The sequence below is a fragment of the Mus pahari genome, chromosome 5, assembly GCF_900095145.1.
Source record: "Mus pahari chromosome 5, PAHARI_EIJ_v1.1, whole genome shotgun sequence".
Taxonomy (NCBI): Eukaryota; Metazoa; Chordata; class Mammalia; order Rodentia; family Muridae; genus Mus; species Mus pahari.
This window is the reverse complement of record NC_034594.1, coordinates 124,408,496-124,432,488: the sequence shown is the minus strand read 5'-3', so window position 1 is coordinate 124,432,488 and position 23,993 is coordinate 124,408,496. Positions and strand designations below refer to the sequence as shown.

Genomic DNA, 23,993 nt, shown 5'->3' with positions numbered 1-23,993 from the left:
GAAACCCCACTTTTGGCCAGCATATATCTGGTACATCAGTATATATGCAGACAAACATCCTTACACATGAAGTTGAAAAACAAAACCATAAATATATCCCTGAAGCTGTGTGTTGCACAACTAATCCCAGCACTCAGGAGACTGGGGCGGGATTACTGTTTAAGGCTAGCTTGGGCTATATGGAAGGCACTCAAGTCTCAACAACTTTTCCTTTCCCCCTTCATCTGGCTGGTATTACAGGAGGCTTGTTACCACACTGAGCTTGTAAGGTGCTAAAGATGAAACACAGGACTTCCTGCATGCTAAGCAACTTTACCAATGCTCCAGTTTCATCTTTAATGTTAGAGTTTTAATCTTTCCTTAAATGTCTGCAGTTCTGCTGTGAACTAATGGTTACTAGCTAAACTATCAGCTCAGTACAGATGACTCCACTGTGAGAGCAACTGGTTCCTTACTGAGGTAAAATATAAGTGTATCCTACTCTTCCGTTTAAGCCTAAACTATGGGTTAGCTAGAAGAAAAATTTCCCTTGTATATTACTGTGCTTTATTGAATGCACAACCATGTGATTACCAGTTCATTAAAGAAGTCACACCACCCCTACAAATTCTTGTGTTCTATAATTATCCCATCCCTACTTGGGTTTATGCCAGATAGGTTTGCTGTTTGTTTCCCCCCCTCCATAATGCTTCAGAATTGGAGCCTTTTGTACGATACTTTCTACTTACATTACTACCTAACAGTTACCTGCCCACATAGTAGCTAGAGGGTTTTTTTTTTTTTTAAGATTTATTTTATGTATATAAGTACACTGTAGCTGTACAGATGGTTGTGAGCCTTCATATGGTTGTTGGGAATTGAATTTAGGGCCTCTGCTCACTCTAGTTAACCCTGCTCACTCAAGCCCCAAAGATTTATTATTATACATAAGTACACTGTAGCTGACTTCAGATGCACCAGAAGAGGGCATCAGATCTCATTACCAGTGGTTGTGAGCCACCATGTGGTTGCTGGGATTTGAACTCAGGACCATCACAAGAGCAGTCAGTGCTCTTACAGGCTGAGCCATCTTGCCAGCCTGTAGCTAGTTTCATACAGGGATATTTTCCTCAGTGTTTCTTCACCTTCCTGGGAGGGAGATGGTCACCCCAATAGGATGTGCTTTTAGAACATGTGTGGTCAGGCCATATGGCATCAAATCTGCTATGGCACTGCTCTGCTGTATCTAAACAGATTAAGTTGGGACAAGTAGAAATGGGGTTGCCGTAGCTACAGTTTCATCTGAAGGGAAAAGCCTAAGTGACATCACAGCAAGGGAAAAGTTTTCCCAATTGCCAACCTCATGAACACTTGCTGGAAATAGCATTCGTCATGGTGAAGTGCCTTGTATAATGATCTGCATCTAGTTAAAGATGCCTCAAGAGCTTTCCTAAGTCAAGGCCAAGCAATTGAGGCCTCTGGATGGGTTAAATGATTGTATTGGGGGAAAATTGTGTTGGTTATGTCTGCAAAAGCCAAGACTCAGGGTTGGAGAGATTAGCTCAGCAGCCTTCTAGAGGTCCTGAGTTCAATTCCCAACAACCACATGGTGGTTCACAACCATCTGTAATGGGATCTGATGCCCTCTGCTGATGTGTCTGAAGAGAACAATGGTGCACTCATATACATAAAATTATAAATCTTAAGAAAAAGCTAGTGTTAGATGTTCTCAAAGGTTAGCCTTCTGCTGACAGTTAAATACTTATTGAACAGATGGCATTAAGTTTACTGCTCTTTAAAAGTACAAGGTTTTCATACTTCTTTTAGTGTCCCTCTAGTTTCACGATTCATTGTTGTGTAGAGCCATACTAATCTTTGAATGGCTCTAACATCAGTAAGTGCTGTCAAAGCAAGGGCAAGTTCTACTTCTCAGCGTTTACAGTCCATCAATCAGTCCATCTTCTTATCCATCAATATTACAATGTATACCATTAGCAAGTTGGTAGGTTACGATAACTTTCAGTCTGGGGAGTTCTAATCCCATACAGGTTTATGTATAAAGGAATCCCATTTTACTTTTACTTTACCCCAGGCATTACTGAACTACACTTTTCAAAGTGCCTACTGGACACCTTGCAGTTCCTCCTGCACCTTAGGAAGTCCCCTTTCTGCATGTTCTAACAACCTGAGTATTTTACCAGTAAGGTGTGGAGCTGTCAGCAATAGGGTTCAGGGTCACAGGCAGAACAAACTTGAATACTGGCAGAAAGTTGGGTTTTGTTTTCTAAGTAACCCTGGCTAGCCAGGAACTATGTATATAATAGGCTTTACCTGCCTCCTCAATGTGGGCATTAAAGGTATGTGCCACTGTAAACTCAGTATTTTATTGGCCTTTGTACAAATACTTGCCATTCAAGTCTATCATTTTTAACTTCTGATTAACTTGATTGATGGCAGTTGTTCCTTTGTATCCCACACATAATGAACAATGACATTATTTATATTCCTATTTTGTCACCAAAAGTGAATTCAGGCAAACTTTCATATCAAGCATTTGAATGAAGCATGTGACTTCATGCAGTGAAAAGTGATTTAAGATCCTGGAGTCAAACTATTTCATGGCTGAACAGATTACAGATTGTATTAGGAACAGTCATTAGGCCAAACTAGTTAATCCAAAACCAAATCAGGAAAAGCTAACGCTACAGCAGGTGAACTGATTTTCTTTCTTGGTGGTTGTACACCAGTGAAATGAGGTGGCAAAAGGACCAATCTAACATCTGAAGAAAATACATTCACATCCCAAGTCAGCCACTTATGGTCATCTTATGCCAGCTGGCCAATTTAGTTTATGTAAAACACAAACCTCACACCATCCCTTACTTCAGATATGAGTATTTTCTACTAATACTGTAAACTCATCCTTACAGGGAAAAAACAAAAAACCCCATGTTATAAGTAATGAAGTGAGTGACAAACATTTGAACATTAAATCCCACAGTGCAAGGATTTACTGCAAAGTACCTTTAATGTGTTTGTATCTGCAGCAAGCATTAGATTTGCTCATTTGGGCACCATAAATTAGGTGCAGCACTACACAGACACCGAATCACCCCAACCAGTATTAATCCAGGTGAGTAAAAAAGCTGAACAAAACACTTCTGAAAAGGGGTGCATTCACAAACCCAATACAGTTTAATTGTTTTCAATCAAAGGCTTCCACTTACATCTGTTTGGTTAATGATAAATAAAGACAGTTTAAATGCTTCAGTCAAGTAACTCATCAAACCCGGGTTTGAATTATTACTGTTACTATTCAGCAACTCCATCCAAATAACATAGATACTGCACTCTCAGGAAAGGAAAAAGGTACAGCTGCGGCAAATGCTGAAGTCTGCGTTCTGAGCATTTAAAAGGAACAGCCACTCTGCATCCTTTCCTCTGCCACTCTGCTTTGATAATGTCAATTGCCACATTTTACTTCAACAGATAAAGCACTCTGCTGAGAATATAAAAAGTTATAAAAATGTAATCATAAAAGACTAAATATTGGTAGGCATGTCAACTTTCTTTTAATAAAAACAAAAATAGTCATTGTTATCTATTTAAATAAGTATCTTGTTATAGAGTGTTCCAGTTATTGAAAAGGGNCCCTTAAAAAACCCAACTGNCTACGTGTAAACCCTACCCCTCTTGCCTCTTAAGACAGAANTGAGGGAAGAGTCATTTAATGTGCAAATCGGCAAAACAAATGTGGAGGAGCAGGGACTTCTTGAAATGATGTTCCCAATCAATTTGTGGTTTATTCTTTTACAGTATCAACCTTCCAAAAGTAAAATAACCAAAGATGTCTTAAGAATACAGAAACAGACCTTCATCTTTGCATTCCGTTCCAAACACAAAAAGTATGTACAGCATGTTTAATAATATGCAATATGCAAAAGCTTTGTGTTGCAGTTAGCAACATCTACCCCACCCACCCTCCTTATTCACAAGTGTACCTCTACTAAACACAATTACATCACTAAGCCTGTTAGTTTGGGGTTCTTAAATTTGTTAAAACTGGAAAATCTTTGTGTAAGGGCTCCACTCATTTGACTCAAGGTTGTAGACTTCCACAGTATTCAGAAATTCATTGCCATCGAATCCTCCCACTGCATAAATGGTATTCCCTACAGTTGTGATCCCAGCATTGCTCCTTGGTGAAGTCATATTTCCCATCATCTTCCATTCATTTCTAGTTGGATCATACATCTCCACACAACTGATGGCGTGAGAACCATCAAAGCCACCACCTACAAACAGTTTTCCTAAAAGAGAAACAGGACAGTTAGTCTAAAAAGGCTCAGAAAACAAATTAAAAAAAAAAAAAGCCTCTAAAACTGAGTGAGTTTTAACTGGAAATGCTTGTCCATTTTGTTAAGGCAAGGCATATCAACACACACTTGTAATGTCACCACTCAGGAAGCCATGACTAAGGATTATTAGTATGAGATCAGTCTGGGCTACATAATGAAATCTTATCTTAAAAAAAAAAAGAAAGAAAGAAAAGGTCTGTGTAAAGATTGTGGCAAGGATACTGAAAACCACGGAGATGAGTAAACTGGAGAAGACTCTATTCCTACAGGGGTCAGAAACTGCACCATGTTAAATACATCTCCCACAATTCCATAATAATTACTACTGTCATTTCACAGATGAACAATTAAGAGACGCAAAGAAGGTAGAAACTTGCCTAAATATGTTAAGTGACAAACTATCAGAGTTCTATATATTCAAAGAAGTTATAGGAGGGACTAGGGCTATGTCCCTCCTATATGTAGGTCAATGGTAGAACACCTATACAGTAAAAGTGAGGCCTTGGTTCAAAGTGGCACCACAAAAGATACAGGAAACAGATAATGACTGAACTTCTAGACCTTTCATCTACATATGATATTTTTGCAAATTAGATATTCAATAGAACAAAAATGTAAGCAATAAACTATGGGGGGAAAAAAATCACTAATTTTCAGCTTCATTATTTTCTCTTCTGATTATCACTTATCCCACTTGCATGAATACAGCTGTAACTACACTGCTAGGGCTCACAAGGGTCTGGGTTCTGGGTCAGGAGGCTGTCTCTATTTTCCGCACTTACATGCTCACTAGCTGAGCCACAAAGTCTTGCTAAGATTCAGCTTTGATCCAAATGATGTTAACTAATTCTAAAGACAATAAAGCAATCAATAAAGACTATGTGAAAGGACACTGTCTACAAAAGAAAATTGAGAGATTATGCTTTGAAATAAAATTCTTAAAGTTACTATCCTAAAATAAGGTCAATTCAAAATCTAAGACTGAATTATGGATACAGCTCAGAGGGAAATTTGGAACTTGGTTAAGAACACTTACCAAGAGATGGGTGAAAGAATATATTTAGGTTATTAACAGACACTTAGAGGGGAAAATCCCTTTGTGTCACAAGAGACAAAATAATCTGAATTTTTAAAAAAATGTTTCCTAATTATCTTATGTATGACATGGCTGTAGGCTTACACACGCTGCAGCACAAAGGTCAGAGGTCAACTACGTGGGTCAGTTCCCTCCTCCCACCTTTACATGAGGTCTGGGGATCCAACACTGTGTTTTTGCCACAAAGGCAGGCATTCTACCTGCTGGGCCATTTCACCAGTCCCTTCAATCTACTTACGAGTATGTAGTGACCCTTCTTGGCATTTTGGAGCTCTTACCATTCTGTACTATTTAGCTCTCTAAACCTGGATACTCACCATCAAGCACAGCAACTCCAGCTCCTCGCCTAGCCACATTCATGGGTGCAATTAAAGTCCAGGTATTATTTTCAGGATTGTACCGTTCTACTGTGTTCAGACAATTCCAAGATTCTGCACCTCCAATTATATACAAATAACCACCAAGTTCACAAACTGCAGACTGGTGTCGACCTATAAAAATTAAGGCGAATCAGGATTATTATTAAAGCTATCAAAACTCTAAATGTGTACTACAACCTATGAATTCACAGGTCTTTAAAGAACTACAAGTTCAAGGCCAGACTGTTTGGGCTGAACGGAAAGTCCAGGCAAACCTTATCCCCCTTAAAACAAAACAAAAACAGACCAACTTACGAATGTTAAGAGGAGCACAGCTTGTCCACGACTTCGTTACAGGATCAAATACATCACAATTTTTCAGACCTTTTTGACCATATGGATCAGAGCCACCAACAATGTACAATTTCCCATTCAGAGCACACACTCCTGGGAAGGTGTAAAACATGTCAATAACTCTATCATCATGAGTAAACACTGGCTGTGTTAGTTAAAAGAGTAGTATTACCTGCATTACAACGGTTAGTTCTCAACTCTGGAACAGGGGTCCAGTCATCAATGCTTGGATCATACATTTCTCCACAACTCAGGTCATCTGAGTGTCCATTTGATCCACCCACCACATAGAGCTGTCCCTGTATTAAAAGTGATAGTAATAATTTCCCCTGGTTAGTCCTAAGAAAAAACACAAAGCTAAAGGATTGTTCTGCAGCATACCATACTTACCATCAGCACAGCCATTTGAAAGCGGGCTCTTGGTGTTCTCATGGGAGCAAGGAAGGACCAATGATCTGTATGTGGATCATAGCATTCAACTGTTCGAAGACATTCCTCTCTGTTATAACCACCTGGTAAAAGAATGTTTGTTTAAAATGTGAAACATAATCAGAATGGCTGGATTCCCCCCTAGTGGCAGTGGGCATCTTACTATATCTCCTAGGCTGTCTTACAGTTTGAGCCTCTTATTACACCACTCAAGTGCTAAGATTAAAAACTATGTGGCTGGTCACCAGGGTCCAGCCAGGATGTCTTTAGGTTATGTACCTAATGAGAAAGGTATTTAACTGAACGTTCCTAATGTCAAGGAGTAGCATTCATTATCTGTATGAGCAAACTGCTTATTCTGGCTTGAGAACTAACAAGTTTATCTACTCTGTAGTCTAACATATGGGTGTACTACAGCACTTGGTCTAGCAAGCCCCAAGGCCCTGGGTTCATGGTCTAGCAAACCACACCCTTTTAAATTAAAACAATGACTTCTAACCAAATTTAGGGATATTCAATATCAATGTTATTTCTGTCTTGAAATGTAGCACGTTGAGTCCTCTCACTGCAAGTCAATCAATATAAATGTCCATCTACAGGCCTGTCTGTCACACCCAGCATTCTGCTCTTACCTGCAGCTATGAGTTTGCCATTCATCTCTGCTGTCCCTAGTCCAGACCGTGCATACTGCATGGGAGACATGGGCTTTTCTAGGAGCTCATCTGGTTGCATCTCAAAGCTTAAACTCTTGCTCAGTTTTGGAGTACTTGTTGGTGAGCTCTGTGGACTGTTCCGCCCATGAAGGAAAATGACACAGAATGTACCGTCCAGCACAGCCAGGCACAAGTAAGTGTTATCTGTGAACACAAGAGCTCTGTGTTTACCATGGAACTATTAATATTAATACTTGGGGTGGTTAGAGAATTCTAAATTGTATTCCAGTCTCCAGAATGGAACTTCTGCTATGGTTTTCCGTATGCCATTGCTCTGAGTTTTTCCTTATTCAGTCTCAAAGTATTAAACTGACCACTATCCTTACAAATAGATAAACTGAAGACAAACTTACTTGAAGTCTTTTCTGAAGCAACGATTTTCCACTCATGCTTAGGGCTTTGCATTGAAGCATTTGGAGAAGAGAGACATCCAGTGGAACTGCCACTTATCTGCTTATGGCCATTCTCACGGGGTGGCTTTTTCTGCAAAATCAAAAGGCAGCTACAGAAACCTAGCCAGAGAGTATTCCTGCTGCACCTTTGTTCCTGAGTTACTACTGTGCAACACTGCCCACACACTGAGCACCTTCCACCTACATGCACACTCAGAACACGCTAAACAATACAAACCAACATTTTCCAGCTGACAGGCTCCTGCCACACTTACACCATCACTTAAAAACGAAACAGCTACATCTACACAACTGGCTGCTCAGAAAAAGATCAATTTGAACAATTCAAAAAACACACCACAGGTCAAACACCAGAATGCTATCTCAATATAGGACCAGGAAGGAGAAAACAACACATCTCATCTGTTCTATATGAGGAACTGTCAACCTAACCAACCTGTCTACCTGTCTACATCCTTCACACAATGAGTGAGCACACACAGGGTCCGCCACAATTTACAGGAAGTATCAATCAGAGGCATGTACATTTTATTTAGGGCTACTTATTACTGATACTGAAAAAGCTAAGTACACACAGAGTAATCAGAAATGAAGTAATACTAAAAGAACCACTCACAAAATTGTAATACAGGAATGGTAATGAAGGGTTCTTCGAGAATTAGTATGCTTTTCTGAGCATCTTTTGCAGGTTGCTTTCCACTCCCTTGGGCCCTGCCACTTCCAGGAGAAAGAATCATACAGAATTTCATGTGCCAGATCTGATGGTGATAAACACCTGTAGTCACAGCCTGATACCGAGCCTTAAAATGTCTACTATGAAAAGAACAGGTACCGTACTTCAGTACCTACAGACTCAGCTCACCCAATTAACCTGGTCCCCAGGGACAGACTGCATAAACAAGTAGTTTCTAATAAAAACTTATATTGCTAGTGGAAACAAAAAGCAACAAAGAAACAGTTAAAAAAAAAAAAATCCTGCTTTTTAAGGATTACAAGATACATTTAAATCTCCACCTCAATCTGTGGAAAGGAGTCCCAAGTGTCACAAAAGAACTAAAGGATTCTTATACTAAAGAGGCCTCACAGCAGTAAGACCACTCTAACATATGGATTGTAAGTGAGAGAGTGACCATGAATGGGACCGACACTACAGCACTAAAGACTACTGGCATTAACCAGCACACCTGAGACACAACCCTGGAGACCGCCTATGCAAACACAATCACCCCTCTCTTTAGATCGCCTTCCAGAAGAGCTCACTGATTTGGTGTCCACACTTTCTTCTGAGGCAGCTTTTCCAGTCAGAATTGTTTCCAATGGCATTCCTCCTCCCCAGGCTACCTCTCTGCCTACTTCTCTCATCCCTGAAATCTAGGGTGTGACCCCACAGCTTTTCACCTCCATGGTCTCTATTCACAACCTTTTAGCAAGACAGAAAGAAAGGTCAGCGTCTCACACACTCCCATGATCTTCTCATTCGCAAACTGTCCTAAAGCACTATTAAGACATACCCTCAACCTTTGGAGAGCTATGTTTAGGCATAGATGAGTGGAATTGGTCCTTCTCCATATCCTTAGATTACTAAGCTTTTCATCATTCTTGAAAACTTGAAATTATGACCTGAAATAGTATACAAACTACTCTCACAAGCTTTGATTTACCCTGTGTCTGACCATTAAAAAAAAAAAGGGAAGTCCAAGCCAACCTTGTCAAGTTAAAAACTGCAACTCTGTTGAAATCGTCACACAGCCAGCCCAGACACCCACCTAACAATTAGTCGTTTCCTAGGACTAAGGAATGCCAGCTAGAAATATAACTAGCGACATCTCTCTAAACTCAAAGTGTTTCACTATGAACTTTTTAAAATTGCATATTCTTTCCACTCAGTATTTTTACCTAAATTCTCCTTGCTGTACTCAGGTAGAGCACTTGCCTGTCATATGCACAGGCCCCAGGTTTCATCCCCAGACCACACAAAATTAAAATAAATTTCTTGCCACCCATAGGAAAAAGCATCAGTTGTACATGTTTCCTTTTCCAGATTAGACTTGCCAACCACAGAGCAGCACCCTTGCATGAATAATCTTCTGCTCATCTAAGACTGATCCGCTAAATCCCAAGCCTTCCACCTCATGTCTCATCCCACAGGCCCCCTCAGGCCCTCTGATGGTACAAGCCTCTTCTCAGACAGTACTGTTTACTACCTTGGTAGGTAGGGTCCTGTAATAGAAGCCACACAGGCTGTGTCCTCACGCCAAGCATCACAGCCCACCACTGCCTGGCGTTTAATCTTTTGCCATTAGAAAGGCTACTTTAACTTACAATATTTATAATTAAAGATAAAACAACCCGGATGCTCCAAGTAGAAATACAAACATGGCTTTTGGCCAGCATTTTTTAGAAGTACTATTATTGCCATGGGATACCACAGACATCTACCATCTGGATAACATTATCACATAGTCAGTACACTATCACTGAGCCAACTTTGAAAGGAAACACTCCATGATTTGGGATTACTCTCTAGCATATTTCTTTACAATGCTGAGTTAAAGGCCATATAAGAATGCATATTACATGACTATTTTATAAAGATTCCAAGCAGGCAAAATATGTTTGTATCAAGTTAGGACAATCAGTTTTTGGAAGGTGTAGCGCGGTGATGGAAGAGAAAGGCTCCGGGGCGCTTTTCTTCTTAAGAGCATGGTTTAGTGACTGGCTCAATGTGGCATGTACGATTTGTGGGGCTGCTATGGTGTTGCTCAGTGTTGTTGGAGGGCAAGAAACACATGCAGAACATTGGTTTAATATTAACACACAAAACAATGTTTCTTTTCTGTATACTGTCAGTGTCCATAAGTTAAAATTGTTCATATACCTCAGATGTTTGTTCTCTACTGTTAAAAACGTGTATGAATTTAAGTGTGTGTTTAATAAAAGGCTACAGAGGTAACTCAGTCAGCACAAGGAAACTCTACTGCTTTAATACATTTTGCTGGAGAAATATCCAGATCACACTGTAACACATGATCAACCATTTCTGAGTTCAACATTATGTAAACTTATTATAAATCATGATATAGTTTCTATTTCATGAGTGTTCAGTAACTAAATAGCCAAAATTTCTTTCACAGCCATCAGCAATTTAAATCAACTATATCTTTTTAAAACTGATCCTATTGATCATGCATGTTACAAATAACCTTTAAAAAAAATCTAACCAAATTAACAAAAACCTAATATATTGCTTTATTTTACTATTCTTATTACTAGTTGTGAACCATATTGAGAGAAAAGGTGTAAATGGAGTTTGTCTAATTAGCTGAGTTAGCTTCTACTAGTGTAGCAAAAATGCTGGAAGCTGTAAAATATGCCTCTTTTCTCCCCAAAAAGTCTCTGTCCAGTTATAACAATGGAATTCGTCCACTTTCCTTTGTTAAAGGAAAATTTAAGAATGCTATAAATTCTCCAGTTAAATTTTAACCTGAGGTTACCTCAGACTGTGCAATGTGTACCTGCACAAACTGAATGTGGTCATCCTCACTGCCAAACACCTCAGCCTGTCCATCTAGTGGGTTCCCATCAAGCAGCTTGTGATCAGCTGAGTAGTACAAGGTTTGAACCTGCAAAACAGCAACAGAACACCCATGTGGCTACTGTCACCATGGCTACTCGCTAGTACGAAGATTACACAACCGCCTCAAGGTAACCTCCAGTGTGCGTCTTGACATCTTACTCTGGCAGGATCCCGATGCAAAGAAAAACATGTCATAGTAGTAAAAATGTAAAAAGCGAAAGCAAAACAAAACAAAAATCAAGATCAAATACAAAATCTTCTAACACTGGCTGAAGAGTCCTTGGCTTGATTGGCTTGAAAGAAATCTTCCTTGTTTCCATTGCTTCTATTTTGTGACATTAAGAAAAAAAGGTATAGTACAACACATAGTTCCTTAAATATACATATTTACAATAAAACACTGATTGGTTTACACCTTTGAAGATTAATGGTACTGTTTGTTTGAATAAACATACTTCTCCCCTGTAGGTTAATATCAAGAAAACATATAAAACAAATTCAAAAATTCAAGCAAGCTGCAATCTTCCTGCACAGATGCAAATACATGACTACTGCATCTGATTCCCACATGAGAAGTGACAGAATTGAAAGAGCATCTGCTAGCCTGTATAGAAGGCAGTAACGGCAGTGATTAAGGCCTGAGCAGGCTAGCTTTAGTGAGCATGGAGGGTTCTGTGGAATGATACACTCAATTGCTCCACTGCTCCAATCAACGCATGGACCAGTCCCAACTTTTCCATCAAATTTTGTTTTTCTGTGTATTTTTAAAAAATATCCCCAAGTCTGACTATATGTAAGAACAACACCATTGAAAAGACAAAGCTTTAGAGCTAAGAACCCTGTAAAGGAGTAAACACCATTAAATCATCATCGCTCTCTGCCCACAGCGGACTTTTCTTAGGAGAACTGGGGCAGGACTGCTGCTTCTTTACGTGTCAATACACTCGAGGTTTCTTCTCAGTTCTTCAGTCTTGGGGATCCTAGTTTTGTTAATAAACCTATGGGGAGATAAACCAACGGGGAGGAACAACCATTAGAAGCTTTACCTACTTGTCAAACTTAAAGCAAAACCTGTGAAGAAAAATTAAGAATCTACAGAAAATGTCAGTACCACCTCCCATTTCTAAAGCAAGTTACATGCTACTTTAAAGAAAGTTAACAGCACATAATAAGCAAAGAAAAAAAGAAAAAAAAAAAAAAAAAGAAAAGCAGAAGACCAAACTGAACGGTTCATTCAGCTCACCTGGACACCCCCCCTGTTTCTCAGCTTAGGGGTACCTATAGCAAAATTTAAATTCTTTAGGGTCATGGTTATAAAATAAAAGTGAAAGGGAATCCTTCATGTTATAGCAAAAATAATTTGTAAGAACTGTTGGATCCCATTTACTTTAAAACTAACCTCTTCCATGAGCTCCTCCAGGCTGTCTCCATTCTCCCAGATGCTACGCTGCACCCAGTTGATTACCTTTGTATACAACTTGCCATTGCTGGGCAAGCACACATTATCTTCAAGCATTACCTCCAACTAGAATTATATATAAATAAAACAAATATCAGTGATATCCACATCAGCTTGGAAATTCTAGTTCTCAGCTAAATGCTCAGTTTCATAATAAAAGTTTTATTGGGGAAGGAGGTTCATGAGCCCCACCACTAGCTGAGGTGCTATAGAGAGTTGACAGTTTTTCTTTAAAGGTGTGGGTTCCTGGTAGGCCACTACAGTTTAGTGGATTGTTCCATATCCATCAGTAACAAGCAGCACATAAAGCCAAAAAAGGTTTGAGAGGACGTGAAGTTGAGTATGGATCTGGAAGTGAATATGGTAAAATATTGTACACTTTTTAAAATTTCTCAAAAATATTGTATTAAAAAGTTGTATTCCATCAATTTTCTCAATTTGCAAGGAAATCAGTAACCCTAAAGTAAATAAACAGGGAAGCAGAAACCCATTATATAAGAGTAACAACGACTTCAATGTATGAGCATTACTGTAACCCTTATTCACCTGATAGACTGTGCCTGCAACCACAGAACATTACGCGACCTGTATGACCTATGTGGCCTACTCCTTACCTTTAGTCTCGGAAGCTTAAGAAATTCCTCTTCTTCTGAAATTTGTAACAAATGCTCCTGAATATAAGCGTCAACTTTATTCAACAAGCGGGAGTCTCCCATACAACTTGCAAAATTTCGGTAAGAGATGCAGCTAGTAACATCCATTCTAGATAGTAAATAATCTCCGCAGACCTTAGAAAAGAAATAGACATGACAACATTTGCATAGTTTACCGAATATTTAATGTCTATTTCCTGTGGAATACAGAAATGAGCCAGAAATCAAATCAGACTACACAATGGGACAGCACATGGACAAATGGTGACATCAGCTGGGCATGGTAGTGCACAGATGCCTAGAATCTGGGGCACTTGGGAGGCTGAGACCAGAGAAATCTAAATTCAAACCCAGCCTGGGCTACATAACAAGATGTCTCAAAATAAAACCAAACAAAAAGCAAATGAGAAACAGCAAAGATGTGGCATACAAAGTTAAACCGTTTAGAGCCAAAGTGACAAATGGAAATGTAGTGCAGGGTCTAGGTCAACAGGAGCAGTCAGGTAAGGCTTTCTGAAAGGCTAGGGATAAATGGGGCTTTGCAATAGAAAAGCTGAGTACAAAGCACACATGGAATGTAGACTTAGGAAATAAATTTGGATAAATAGTATCTGTATTAGGAAGAAGCTGGAATGCGAAACTATATGCGCACAGGACCTCTGCTAAAATTCAGTGTGTGTATGTGTGCCTATGTGCTTTATGCATGGATATCACAAGACAACCATGTGGAGCAGGTTTACCTCTTCCACCCGTTGCATGGGTTAGAAATCAGGTCACCATGACTGACACAGCAAGCAGCGCCACCTGCTGAGCCATCCTGCTGGCCTAATCACAGGATTCCTTTTGAAAGATTCATTTACTTTCATTTTGTATGGGTGTTTGACTGCATGTATGTCTATGCAATACACCATATACATGTAGTGTTTGCAGAGGCCAGGAGAGGGCATTAGACACTCTAGAACCAGTTACAGATGGTTGAGTGACATCTATGGGTGCTTAGAATTGAGCTTGGGTTTTCTACAAAAGCAACAAGTACTTTAGGTCTGTGGGTCATTTTGTTTGTCATAACTGTTTAACTCAGCAGTTCTCAACCAGGGTGGCAACCCTCTGAAGGTCAAATGATCTTTTCATTGTGGTCACCTAAAGACCACTGGAAATAGATATTTATATTATAATTCATAACAACAGCAAATTACAGATATGAAATGGGAACAAAAATAATTTTATGGTTGGAAGGCACCACAACATGAGAAACTATAGTAGAGTCGCAGTGTTAGGAAGGTTGAGAACTACTGGTTTACATTTTGTTACTGTAACTATAAAGCACAGATTATATATAGATATATATAATCTAGATATATATATATCTAGATAATCTATATAGATAGATAGATAGATATATAGATATATATATATATAACTGTTCTTTATAAAATTTTATTTTAAAAAAGCCTGACCCTTTTAAGAACATTTAGCTTGCTGGCCCTTATTCAAAGCCACTTTTTCTGATTAAAAATCCTATGACAAGGGGTGTTAGAGAAATGGCTCAGTGGGCAAGAGTACTTGTTGCTAATTGTTCTTGCAGAGGACCTGAGTTTGGCCCACATCAGGTACATAGCTCAAAACCACTGGTAACTCTAGCTCCTGGGGACTCACTGCCGCCTTCTGGTCTCTGCAGGTACTTTCCCTTATGTGTAGAACATACACATACATGAATCTGTTGTATCAGACACTGTCAATATACCACTCTAATTCCTTATAGATTCTTTTCCATTTACTCTAGGGAAAACACACAATCTTGAAACTGATCTCAGTCTATGCTCAAGCCAGAAAGGTTCATGTCAAGGCCAAGCTACAGTTCTGTGTAGTGATCTTGTGATCTTACAATGTAAGTAATGCTATTTAACATACTATCAAAAATAAGTATACCCATCAAAGAGATGTAGCATTTTATGTAACTTGATTTCCCAATACCATCCTGTCATCATCATGATCATCATAGAAAAATATATAAGCAGCTTAAATACAAAAATATTGAATGGAAACTTCACTGAGAGAGACTGTCAGTCAAGAGGACAAGTTTTCCTTCCCCGTTACCAAAGGGTCAAAACAACTTGCTCAGCCGAGATGGGACGGGACAGAATCTCTAAATCTTGGGCCTAATTGGATGTTTTGTGATAATTTCTACATCCTAACCCCTCAGAACACCCTGCTAGTATAATACTGTCACAATGTGTAATACACTACCTGCTTGACTCGGTCCATCTTCAGCTTCTTGGCTGCAGAATAAACATCTTTTACTAATTCCTTATCAGCTTTCAACCTATTTAAAAAAAAGGGGGGGAGGGGTTAGTTATGACCAGGCTTTTCACATCCAGACACTCGGTATTTGATTTTCTGGTTCATTTGAAGGTACTCACTGAGCAGTGTATGCGTAATTCAGCAAGACTTCAACAGCTTCTGGATTGAGATCATCCAACTTTACATGAGAAACTCCATGAGGGTCACTGTCACTATTGAAGATTTCAAAAAGATAGGGGCTACAGCAAGCCAGGACTGCCCTGTGTGCTAGCATCTCATGGCCACAGACCTGGAGTCGAACATCACAGAACTGCCCACTTTTCCTCAAGGCATTTAATTTGGCAACAGATGATTCAATAAAATTTTCATCTTCAAACATCAAATATCCATTGGGAATCATTTTTCCTTATAAATTTGGCTAAACAGAAAAAAAGTTATTTTACATGTAAATTGTTCTTTTCTTTTTTTTCTTTCTTTTTTGGTTTTTCAAGACAGGGTTTCTCTGTGTAGCCTTGGCTGTCCTCGAACTCAGAAATCCGCAGTGCTGGGATTAAAGGTGTGCACCACCACGCCCGGCTGTAAATTTTTCAAGCAGAGTATCCTGAGTCGCACCTTTAATCTCAGCACTTGGGAAAGAGGCAGGTAGATTCCAGAGTTTGAGGCCAGCCTGGTCTATACACAAGACAGTAAAGTTAAGGACAATCATGGTATATATACAGTAAACCATTGTTTCAAAAAAGAATGTTATGTATTTTTCAAACATAAAACCTTATCTTTATACCCAAATTCTATGCTACCAAAATATCAAAACATTTATTGCACAAAATCCTAGTTCAAACAACACTGGTTCAGGATTCTGATGTTCTCATCCTGACTTTGATCCTATGGCTTTGTAACTCATCATCCAGTAGTGAGTATCTCAACAACCTAAACCTGGTCTCCATGTCAAACACACATTCCTCCTGAAGGGAGGAAAATGAAATATTTCCCTTTCCAAACCTATACAGCAAGAGGCTTAAGAGAGGCTTAGGGATTTGGCTGCTGTCCATTTGTTACTCTCAAAAATAAACCAATGTTCATTTGACACAGCTCATATAGCCCAGTCTGGCTTTCAATTCAGAATCCAGTTGAGACTGGCCCTGAACTCAATCCCCCTTCCTTATCAGAGGCGCGTACTCCCAGCCCTGGGAAACTAAAATTCTTTGTAAAGACACCATTTCCTATATACAACACTGAGAACAGAACCAAGGGCCTCAAATATGCTAGGTAAACACAACCACTGAGCTACATTCCCAGCCTATTGTTCTCAAAACAAGTTTTTAACTTAACTTATAAACCAGTAACTATACTAAATGCATAAGAGTAGAAGTATAATACCCAGTTTAAAGTAACTTAAAAGTCAGAATACACAAAAGGGAATACTAAGGGAGAAAATAAAAAAAAAAATCAAATTTTAATTAAAAAATTTAAAAAATGATAAAGATGCTTTTTAGGTGCCTGCAAGATGGGCACTAAACAGGTCGTGTGCTTACCACCTTGACTGAGGATTTAAGTTCAAGACCCAAGGACCCACATGGTAAAAGGACAGATTCCCCCCCCACACACACAGTTAAAAATGTTTTTATATCCAAATGGTTAGGGATCTCTGAGATAGAGTCTATACTCAGTACAGTTTTCAGAAAACCTGTGTCTTTAAAAAAAGGTATTTATTATTAGGTGGGGGAAGCATGCCCTAGCCCTAGTGTGTTTGGAAGTCAGAGGCAATTTTGTTTCTTTCTTCTACCTTAGTACCAGTGTTCCCAAGGTTCAAATGTGCGTTGCCAGGCTTGTGCAGAAAAGTGCCTTTTCTCACTGAGCCAGCTCACACCCCAAACAGGTACTGATAAATATGCAGAATATTCACTTACCAACAATTACTGAAGAGAAATGTGTCACTGAGAACGCAAATGATCCAAAGATAAAGAAAGGAGTGTTGAAACAAAGCACTTCGTTACAGTGTGAAGAAAGGTGGCTGAGTGAAGGGATGTCTTAGGCTTTAATGGTGGTTCCAAAACTAGCAGGCTTGAAAATGATGTAATCAAGTCCTTAAAAGCTATAGACATGAATTTCTTCTGTGATAATCATGCATCATAATCTGTAAAAATAGCATATCTAAGTTAGATATTCGGAAGAATCAGTCTACCATTCATGTAGGTTGAATAGGTCATATAAAATAAGTTATTCTTTGAGGTAAAAGGCAAAAAATATTCACATTAAAAAACAAACAATTAACTTTTTATTTAACATGCAAGTACTCAGTGATTTCTTTAAAAAAAAATCCTTTCTTATTAGTAAAGAAGGATATGCTAGCCTGAGAAGTAAAGGACAAATATAAATATTAACTGTAAAAGTATTTACTATTAGATTCCAGCTACTATGCAAACACTGGATGTCTGCTCTAGGAGCCAGGAAAGCACCTTTGGGCACTCCTTCCAGACATATATATGCTATAAGCCAGATACCCCACTGCCCAAGGTGTGCTTGGCATTTAACCCTGCCCTTGTTTCATGTTGCCTTTCTAGCTGGAAAATCCTTAAGCAAACTCCTGACAGGTAAACTCCTCTAGCTGTGGAGCCTTTGCCAGTTCCCCAAAGCTAGGAAGCAGTGTTCCCCAAGTTCCATACTCAGAACCTTCTCTGAAGTCATGCACGATTGTCCAGAATTGCTGTTCTGTGCTCAGCTTCCAGGCAAATCCTCTGCCTTGGTCATTTTAAAGGACAGCCTGTGTTGCATGACTGTCTTAAAAACAAAAACTATATCAACTCTATTACACTGCTATGATGTTGATTTCTTCTGTTTTATAATTTCTATCTTTTCTTACAAAACTAGTTTTAACAAATGTTCTCTGAAAACAGGTAATCCCATCCCATGTACATACAGAGAACACACTGGAGATTTATTTATAAACATTTTAAACTTGAGTTTTGCCTGTACATGTCTGTTTACCATGTGTGCAGTGCCCTCAGAGGCCAAAAGGAGGCAATGAATATGCTGGAATTGGAGTTACAGTGTGATCAGCTACATGATGCTAAAAATTGAACCTGGTCCTTTAGAAGGTAAAATATTTATTATTTTGATAGCTTGGATGTTCTAACTTATATTTATTGGGGTAGGGGTAAAATTACTATAGTCTTTAAGAGAAAAACTTTGTAGAGAATGTTTGGGGTAATTCTGGCATATGCACTTGTATAATATGTACACTACAATACTGTTTTGAATCTTGAGAAATAAAGTCTTTTTATTTAATATCTGACTTTCTGCCTACTACAATCTTAACATATGAAATGGGCACACAAGTCATATCCCAAACACGTAGGAGTGAGATGGGAAGATTAATAAGAGTTCAAAGCCCACTTGAGTTACATAGTAAGTTTCAAGGATGACTGAGGTTACATGAGACTGTCTAGTAAAAGATTTTAATATGAATTTCACCTTTATCAGTGGTACCTACCCATTGTTACAACTCTAAAAAGCTAGCCAAGTCCAAATGACCTTTAAATTCATATAAACTTGTTTTTAAAAGTTCATGTTTATTTTCATTAAGATAAGTTTGGGAGCCGGGCCTGGTGGCGCAGGCCTTTAATTCCAGCACTCGGGAGGCAGAGGCAGGCGGATTTCTGAGTTCGAGGCCAGCCTGGTCTACCAAGTGAGTACCAGGACAGCCAGAGCTATACAGAGAAACCCTGTCTCGAAAAACAAAACAAAACAAAACAAAAAGATAAGTTTGGGAAGGCTCAATGCCCCAGTGTAGGGGAATGCCAGGACAGGGAAGCAGGAATGGGTGGGTGGGTGGGTGAACACCCTCATAGAAGCAGGGGGAAATGGGATAGGAGGTTTTCAGAGGGGAAACCAGAAAAGGAAATAACATTTGAAATGTAAATAAAGAAAATATCTAATAAAAATTTTTCAAAAAAAATTCAAAAAAAAAAAAAAAGATAAGTTTGGGTATATCAGATACCTTCTGGACAAAACATCCACATTACATAAATTTTTTTAAAAAACTTAAAGTGTCCTCAAATTTCATGTTTCTTATTTCATATATAAAAATCATGCACAGTAACTAATGATATTTTAAAATGGGAAGAGATTTTATCTTTCAAAAGCCAGACCGGGGGCTGGTGAGATGGCTCAGTGGGTAAGAGCACCCGATTGCTCTTCCGAAGGTCCGGAGTTCAAGTCCCAGCAACCACATGGTGGCTCATAACCATCCATAACAAGATCTGACTCCCTCTTCTGGAGTGTCTGAAGACAGTTACAGTGTACTTACTAATAATAAATAAATAAATCTAAAAAAAAAAAAAAAGCCAGACCAAGGCTCAAACATCCCTAAGTCATATAAGAATATAAAATGTACTTTTTGTATTTAAAATACAGTTTGAACCAGTCCATTTTTAACGCTGAAACTGGGGTGAAAATGAATATATACTGCTAAAGACATTTCAGTTCCTTATGAGAAATGGAAGACAGGGGACTTGCTTTTACTATTTGGAATTCAAGAGTTACTATAGCCCAGAAGATTAGCCTAAGTGAAATATAATCCAGCAGGTCTTACAGGCTGTGAGAACAGCACGTCGTTTCCCACCCTCTGCTAAGCAAAAGGAAACATCACATTTTCAAAACATTGCTAAGGTAAACTGCAAATATTTAAGTTTCAAGGTAATTTTTTCCAAAGAAGTCAATCATGAAGTAATTTAAGAATTCCCTCCCCAATGCTGGACTAAACCCAGGGTCTCAAGCGTATCAAGCAAACACTTAACCACTGAGCCACAAACACTTGTGATTCTAAACATGGCAGACACAGACTGGAATAAAAAACTTAGAACAAAATGGAAGTTAGCTCAGTTTCTGCAGCCTTAGACATTGTAGAGGCAGATAAAGCAGAGAAACCGGCTCAGGCAAAGAGGAAGGGAAGGCATGACAGCACGCAGTCCAGAAACTGGCTGTTTTGGTTTCAATAGAAGGTAGACTGCAGGATGCACATGGTACACAGTGGAGCAGAAATTACCAACTTATTTTAAGGTTTAAACAATGCTAAGTATGGAGACCAGATGAAGGTTTGAAGAAAGGGTGTCTGAGAAGGTGTGGTGGGGGCATGCCTGGAAAAAACATGGACACAGACATTTAATGAAGATTAGACACACCCATGATGGCTTGGTCTTCAACTAAGGCTGAAGGCATCTTAACATGGGTGCACCGCTAACACACCACTTTTGGAATAGGAAAGAAAAAAAAATGAACCAAGTTTGGGATGTTCTAATGCTGAGGTACCTTTTGGATATCCAGGCTGACATCAGAAGTGTAAAGAATACTGTTACAGGGCTAGAAACATTAACACAGTGGTAACTGAACCAGAAACCACTCCAATAATACTTTTAACACCAACAGAAGGTAGGAATATGCTCAACCTTCGATAATTCCTACCTGCAGCATCTGACTATGCCATCAAACAGCTAAAAAACTAAAAAACAAACAAACAAAAACCCAAACAAAAAAAACGAACAACAACAACAACAATAACATAAAAACCAACAACAAAAAACCCTCTGGGGTAAGTCACATTAATATCACTGGCCAAGACATTCAAAGAAACTTATTTGAAAAACAAAATTTATATGGCACTTAAAACATCAAAACAAGAAATGCAAAATACTACCATTTAAAAACAAGGTCAACCTCCCACTAGTAATTAAAATAAAGTGTGAAGTGCTGTCTCTGGAAAAGACAAAGTTAGAAGACAACTATAAATTAAGACAAAGGCTACAGAAATGAGAATCTATTAATTAACTTGAGATTTCACTAATTAGGAAATCAAAAAAAAGTCACCCCAGGCCTCCCTGCAAGGAAGCCACCAAAGTGCAGGTTTGATATAGTGCCTGCTAGGTGGCATTACAGCATATGGGTTTCAATCTTCTACCCAGTCAATGTTTACATCCAGGCTTACAAGTAAGTCCTTTAACATTTTAAAGATATTAAAGACTTAGCAGGATTCAATCTGAAACTATTTCCTTAGTAATTTTTTCCTAAATCCAACCACTGGTGTTAAAATTAAAGAAAATATGACTATGGTGATTTTGTCCGTGCGGCTTGTGTGCTCTTACTTCCAGAGCTTTGGTGTATTGCCAAAACAGGAGACCACACAACAAAACCCCTAAGAACTTGATATCGGGGGTGTTCTAACCTCCACTACTGACAGACATTAAACAAAACGTTCTCTTTTAGGCCGTCCGACTTCTTTTTGATCGAAATGTCTGCTCTCCGAAATCATTTATCTGCAACTTATTGAGGGAAAGGCGGAAATATTTCTCAAGTGTGTGTGTATACAGATTTCCTTACGTTAATCTCCACTGACATTCTCCGATGTCTTATCAACGAGGTCCTTCACAGAAAAAAAAAAAAAAAAGGTGATCGGAGACGAAAAGCCTGCTCTCCACCTATTTCTTTCGGAGATCATGGAGCCTGTGTCCCGGCGCGCCGGGGACCCCGCGCTGCAAGGCCTGGGGCGCGCGCTCTCGGCGGGTACAGCGAGGCACCCGCACACCCCCGGCCGCGATTGGCCGGCGGCGCAGTCACTCAGAGCTGACACGTCAGGGCAGCCGCTCCCTGGCTCCTCCCGCCTCCTTTTCCCCGCGCTTGGCAAGAAAAGCGGGCAACGTGGAGCTGGAACAAAGGACCCCGCGGTCCACGGCGACCAGGGACTCCGTGGCACCCCACGCCTAAACCCCGGAACCAATGCGCTCTGAGGGCGGCTCTGTGTCCCCACGCGCCGGCCGCGGGAAGTCTTAGCCGGGAGAGCCCCGAACCGCAGCCGGCACCTCGCTCCTGACAGCGGAAAACGATGTCTACAGTCCTCGGTGGCCGCCGCTCTCATCCGGCGGGTCATCCCTCCTAGTCCTCCGCCGGGCCAGGTCCCGGGGAACCTCTGTCACCCAGCGCGGAAGCCTGACGGTCCCCGCCCCGGCGGAGGAAGGTCCGGGACCACCGCGCTCGTCCCCCGCCAGCGGGCAACCGCGCCGAGTGCGGGGCCCCGCGATGCCCGTGTCTCCCGGGACAGCGGGACGCTCCGCACCACCACCACCACCATCTTCCCACCCCGCCCTCTTCCTCCCGCGGCGCCCGCGGACAGCGCGTTACCTGGGTCATCTCTGAAGAGATGGCGAAATTCATTTCCAGAGCTTCGACGGGCTGCAGGCGGAAGGCGCTGGAAGGGGCGCGGGGCGACCGGGCGGGGAGGCTGCGGGCCGAGGAAGACCAGTGGGGTGCTCGCAGGAACTCGCTCGCCGCCACAACGCGCCCAGCACCTCCGAGCGACCGACCGACCTCCACGCGCGTCCCGAACACACTGCCGCCGCCGCGCGCACTCGCGCCGCACTCCCTCGCACGTCACCACGTGCGCTGCCGCCAACGCCTCCCGGCCGCTTCCGGCTCGGAGGCCTGAGCGAATCACAGGCGAGCTCCCGGGAAGATCCCGCTCTGAGGCTCCGCCCCCGGACGGAGCCCCGCCCACCCCATAAGCTCCTTTCCTCGGCCGCCCCCTCCTTCCTTCTCGGCTCAACTAGGTCAGCGCAAGGTGATACCGGAGAGCCGGGCGGCGGGGACCGCTCCTCCTGTTACTTATCGCGCGCGCGCTCTCCCTCCCGAGCCTCACACCCTCGCTTCGCCCTTTTTTCCACTGTCCAGGAACTGGTTCCCTCCTGCCTCTTCCACCTGCCCTACCTTCTCCAGAGATCCGACGTGGCGATTAGAGTGCTCAGCGTCACACTGACTTCTAGGCAACCAGCCTAGACTGGAACTGCCTGTTGTGGGAACCCTCCGGGCAGTAACTGGGCATCAGGCTCTTACCTTGGAGGTGGAGGGGTGAGAAGAATGGAGGAAGAAGGGATAAGTCAGAGGAGGGCCTGAACAACTAGCCCCTCTTGTGGCCTGCTTTGGGTGAGCGTTCAGTGAGTGTGTAAAAAAAGGTGAAAGAGATATTATCGGTGTGCCATAAAATACGTGTTCACTTCTACTTTTTGTCCCCCTCTGGTATCACAGTTCCTGACGTCTCGCCTTCTTTGGACAAAGAAAAAGTAGCTTGGGGAATTGTTAGTCCCTATCTCTACCCCCTGGGGCCTTTTAACCCAGGAGCCAAGCACAGACATCCACCCACCTTGCCCCTAGGAGGCAGACAGTCGTTTAGGTCAAATGTGATTTAAGCTTGGCTCCACTTCTTCATATGACTCTGAAGCACATGCTGGAAAGTTTCCTTGATGGAAGATGAGGGGAT

At 40.8% G+C, this 23,993-nt stretch overlaps 1 protein-coding gene across 6 annotated transcripts; it reads right to left on the bottom strand.

The window, feature by feature from the left end:
* Positions 1 to 2,983: 2,983 nt before the first annotated feature.
* On the bottom strand, positions 2,984 to 23,107 carry Ivns1abp (influenza virus NS1A binding protein). 6 transcript variants are annotated; one of them, XM_021197317.2, is made up of 14 exons: positions 22,862 to 23,107; positions 17,599 to 17,825; positions 15,811 to 16,109; positions 15,638 to 15,713; positions 13,352 to 13,525; positions 12,678 to 12,803; positions 11,217 to 11,324; positions 7,642 to 7,771; positions 7,208 to 7,432; positions 6,537 to 6,658; positions 6,319 to 6,445; positions 6,108 to 6,239; positions 5,751 to 5,924; positions 2,984 to 4,289 (listed from the first exon to the last, which is right to left on the bottom strand). In XM_021197317.2, the coding sequence occupies exons 3-14, from the start codon at positions 16,089 to 16,091 to the stop codon at positions 4,036 to 4,038; spliced, it is 1,929 nt and encodes a 642-aa protein (XP_021052976.1). In that variant the 5' UTR covers positions 16,092 to 16,109; positions 17,599 to 17,825; positions 22,862 to 23,107; the 3' UTR covers positions 2,984 to 4,035. The 6 variants fall into 6 exon arrangements, with proteins under 6 accessions (XP_021052976.1, XP_021052977.1, XP_029394244.1 ...); XM_021197318.2 differs by having other exon boundaries at positions 12,798 to 12,803; positions 22,862 to 23,071; XM_029538384.1 differs by having other exon boundaries at positions 11,217 to 12,276; positions 22,862 to 23,037.
* Between the last annotated feature and the right edge of the window lie 886 nt (positions 23,108 to 23,993).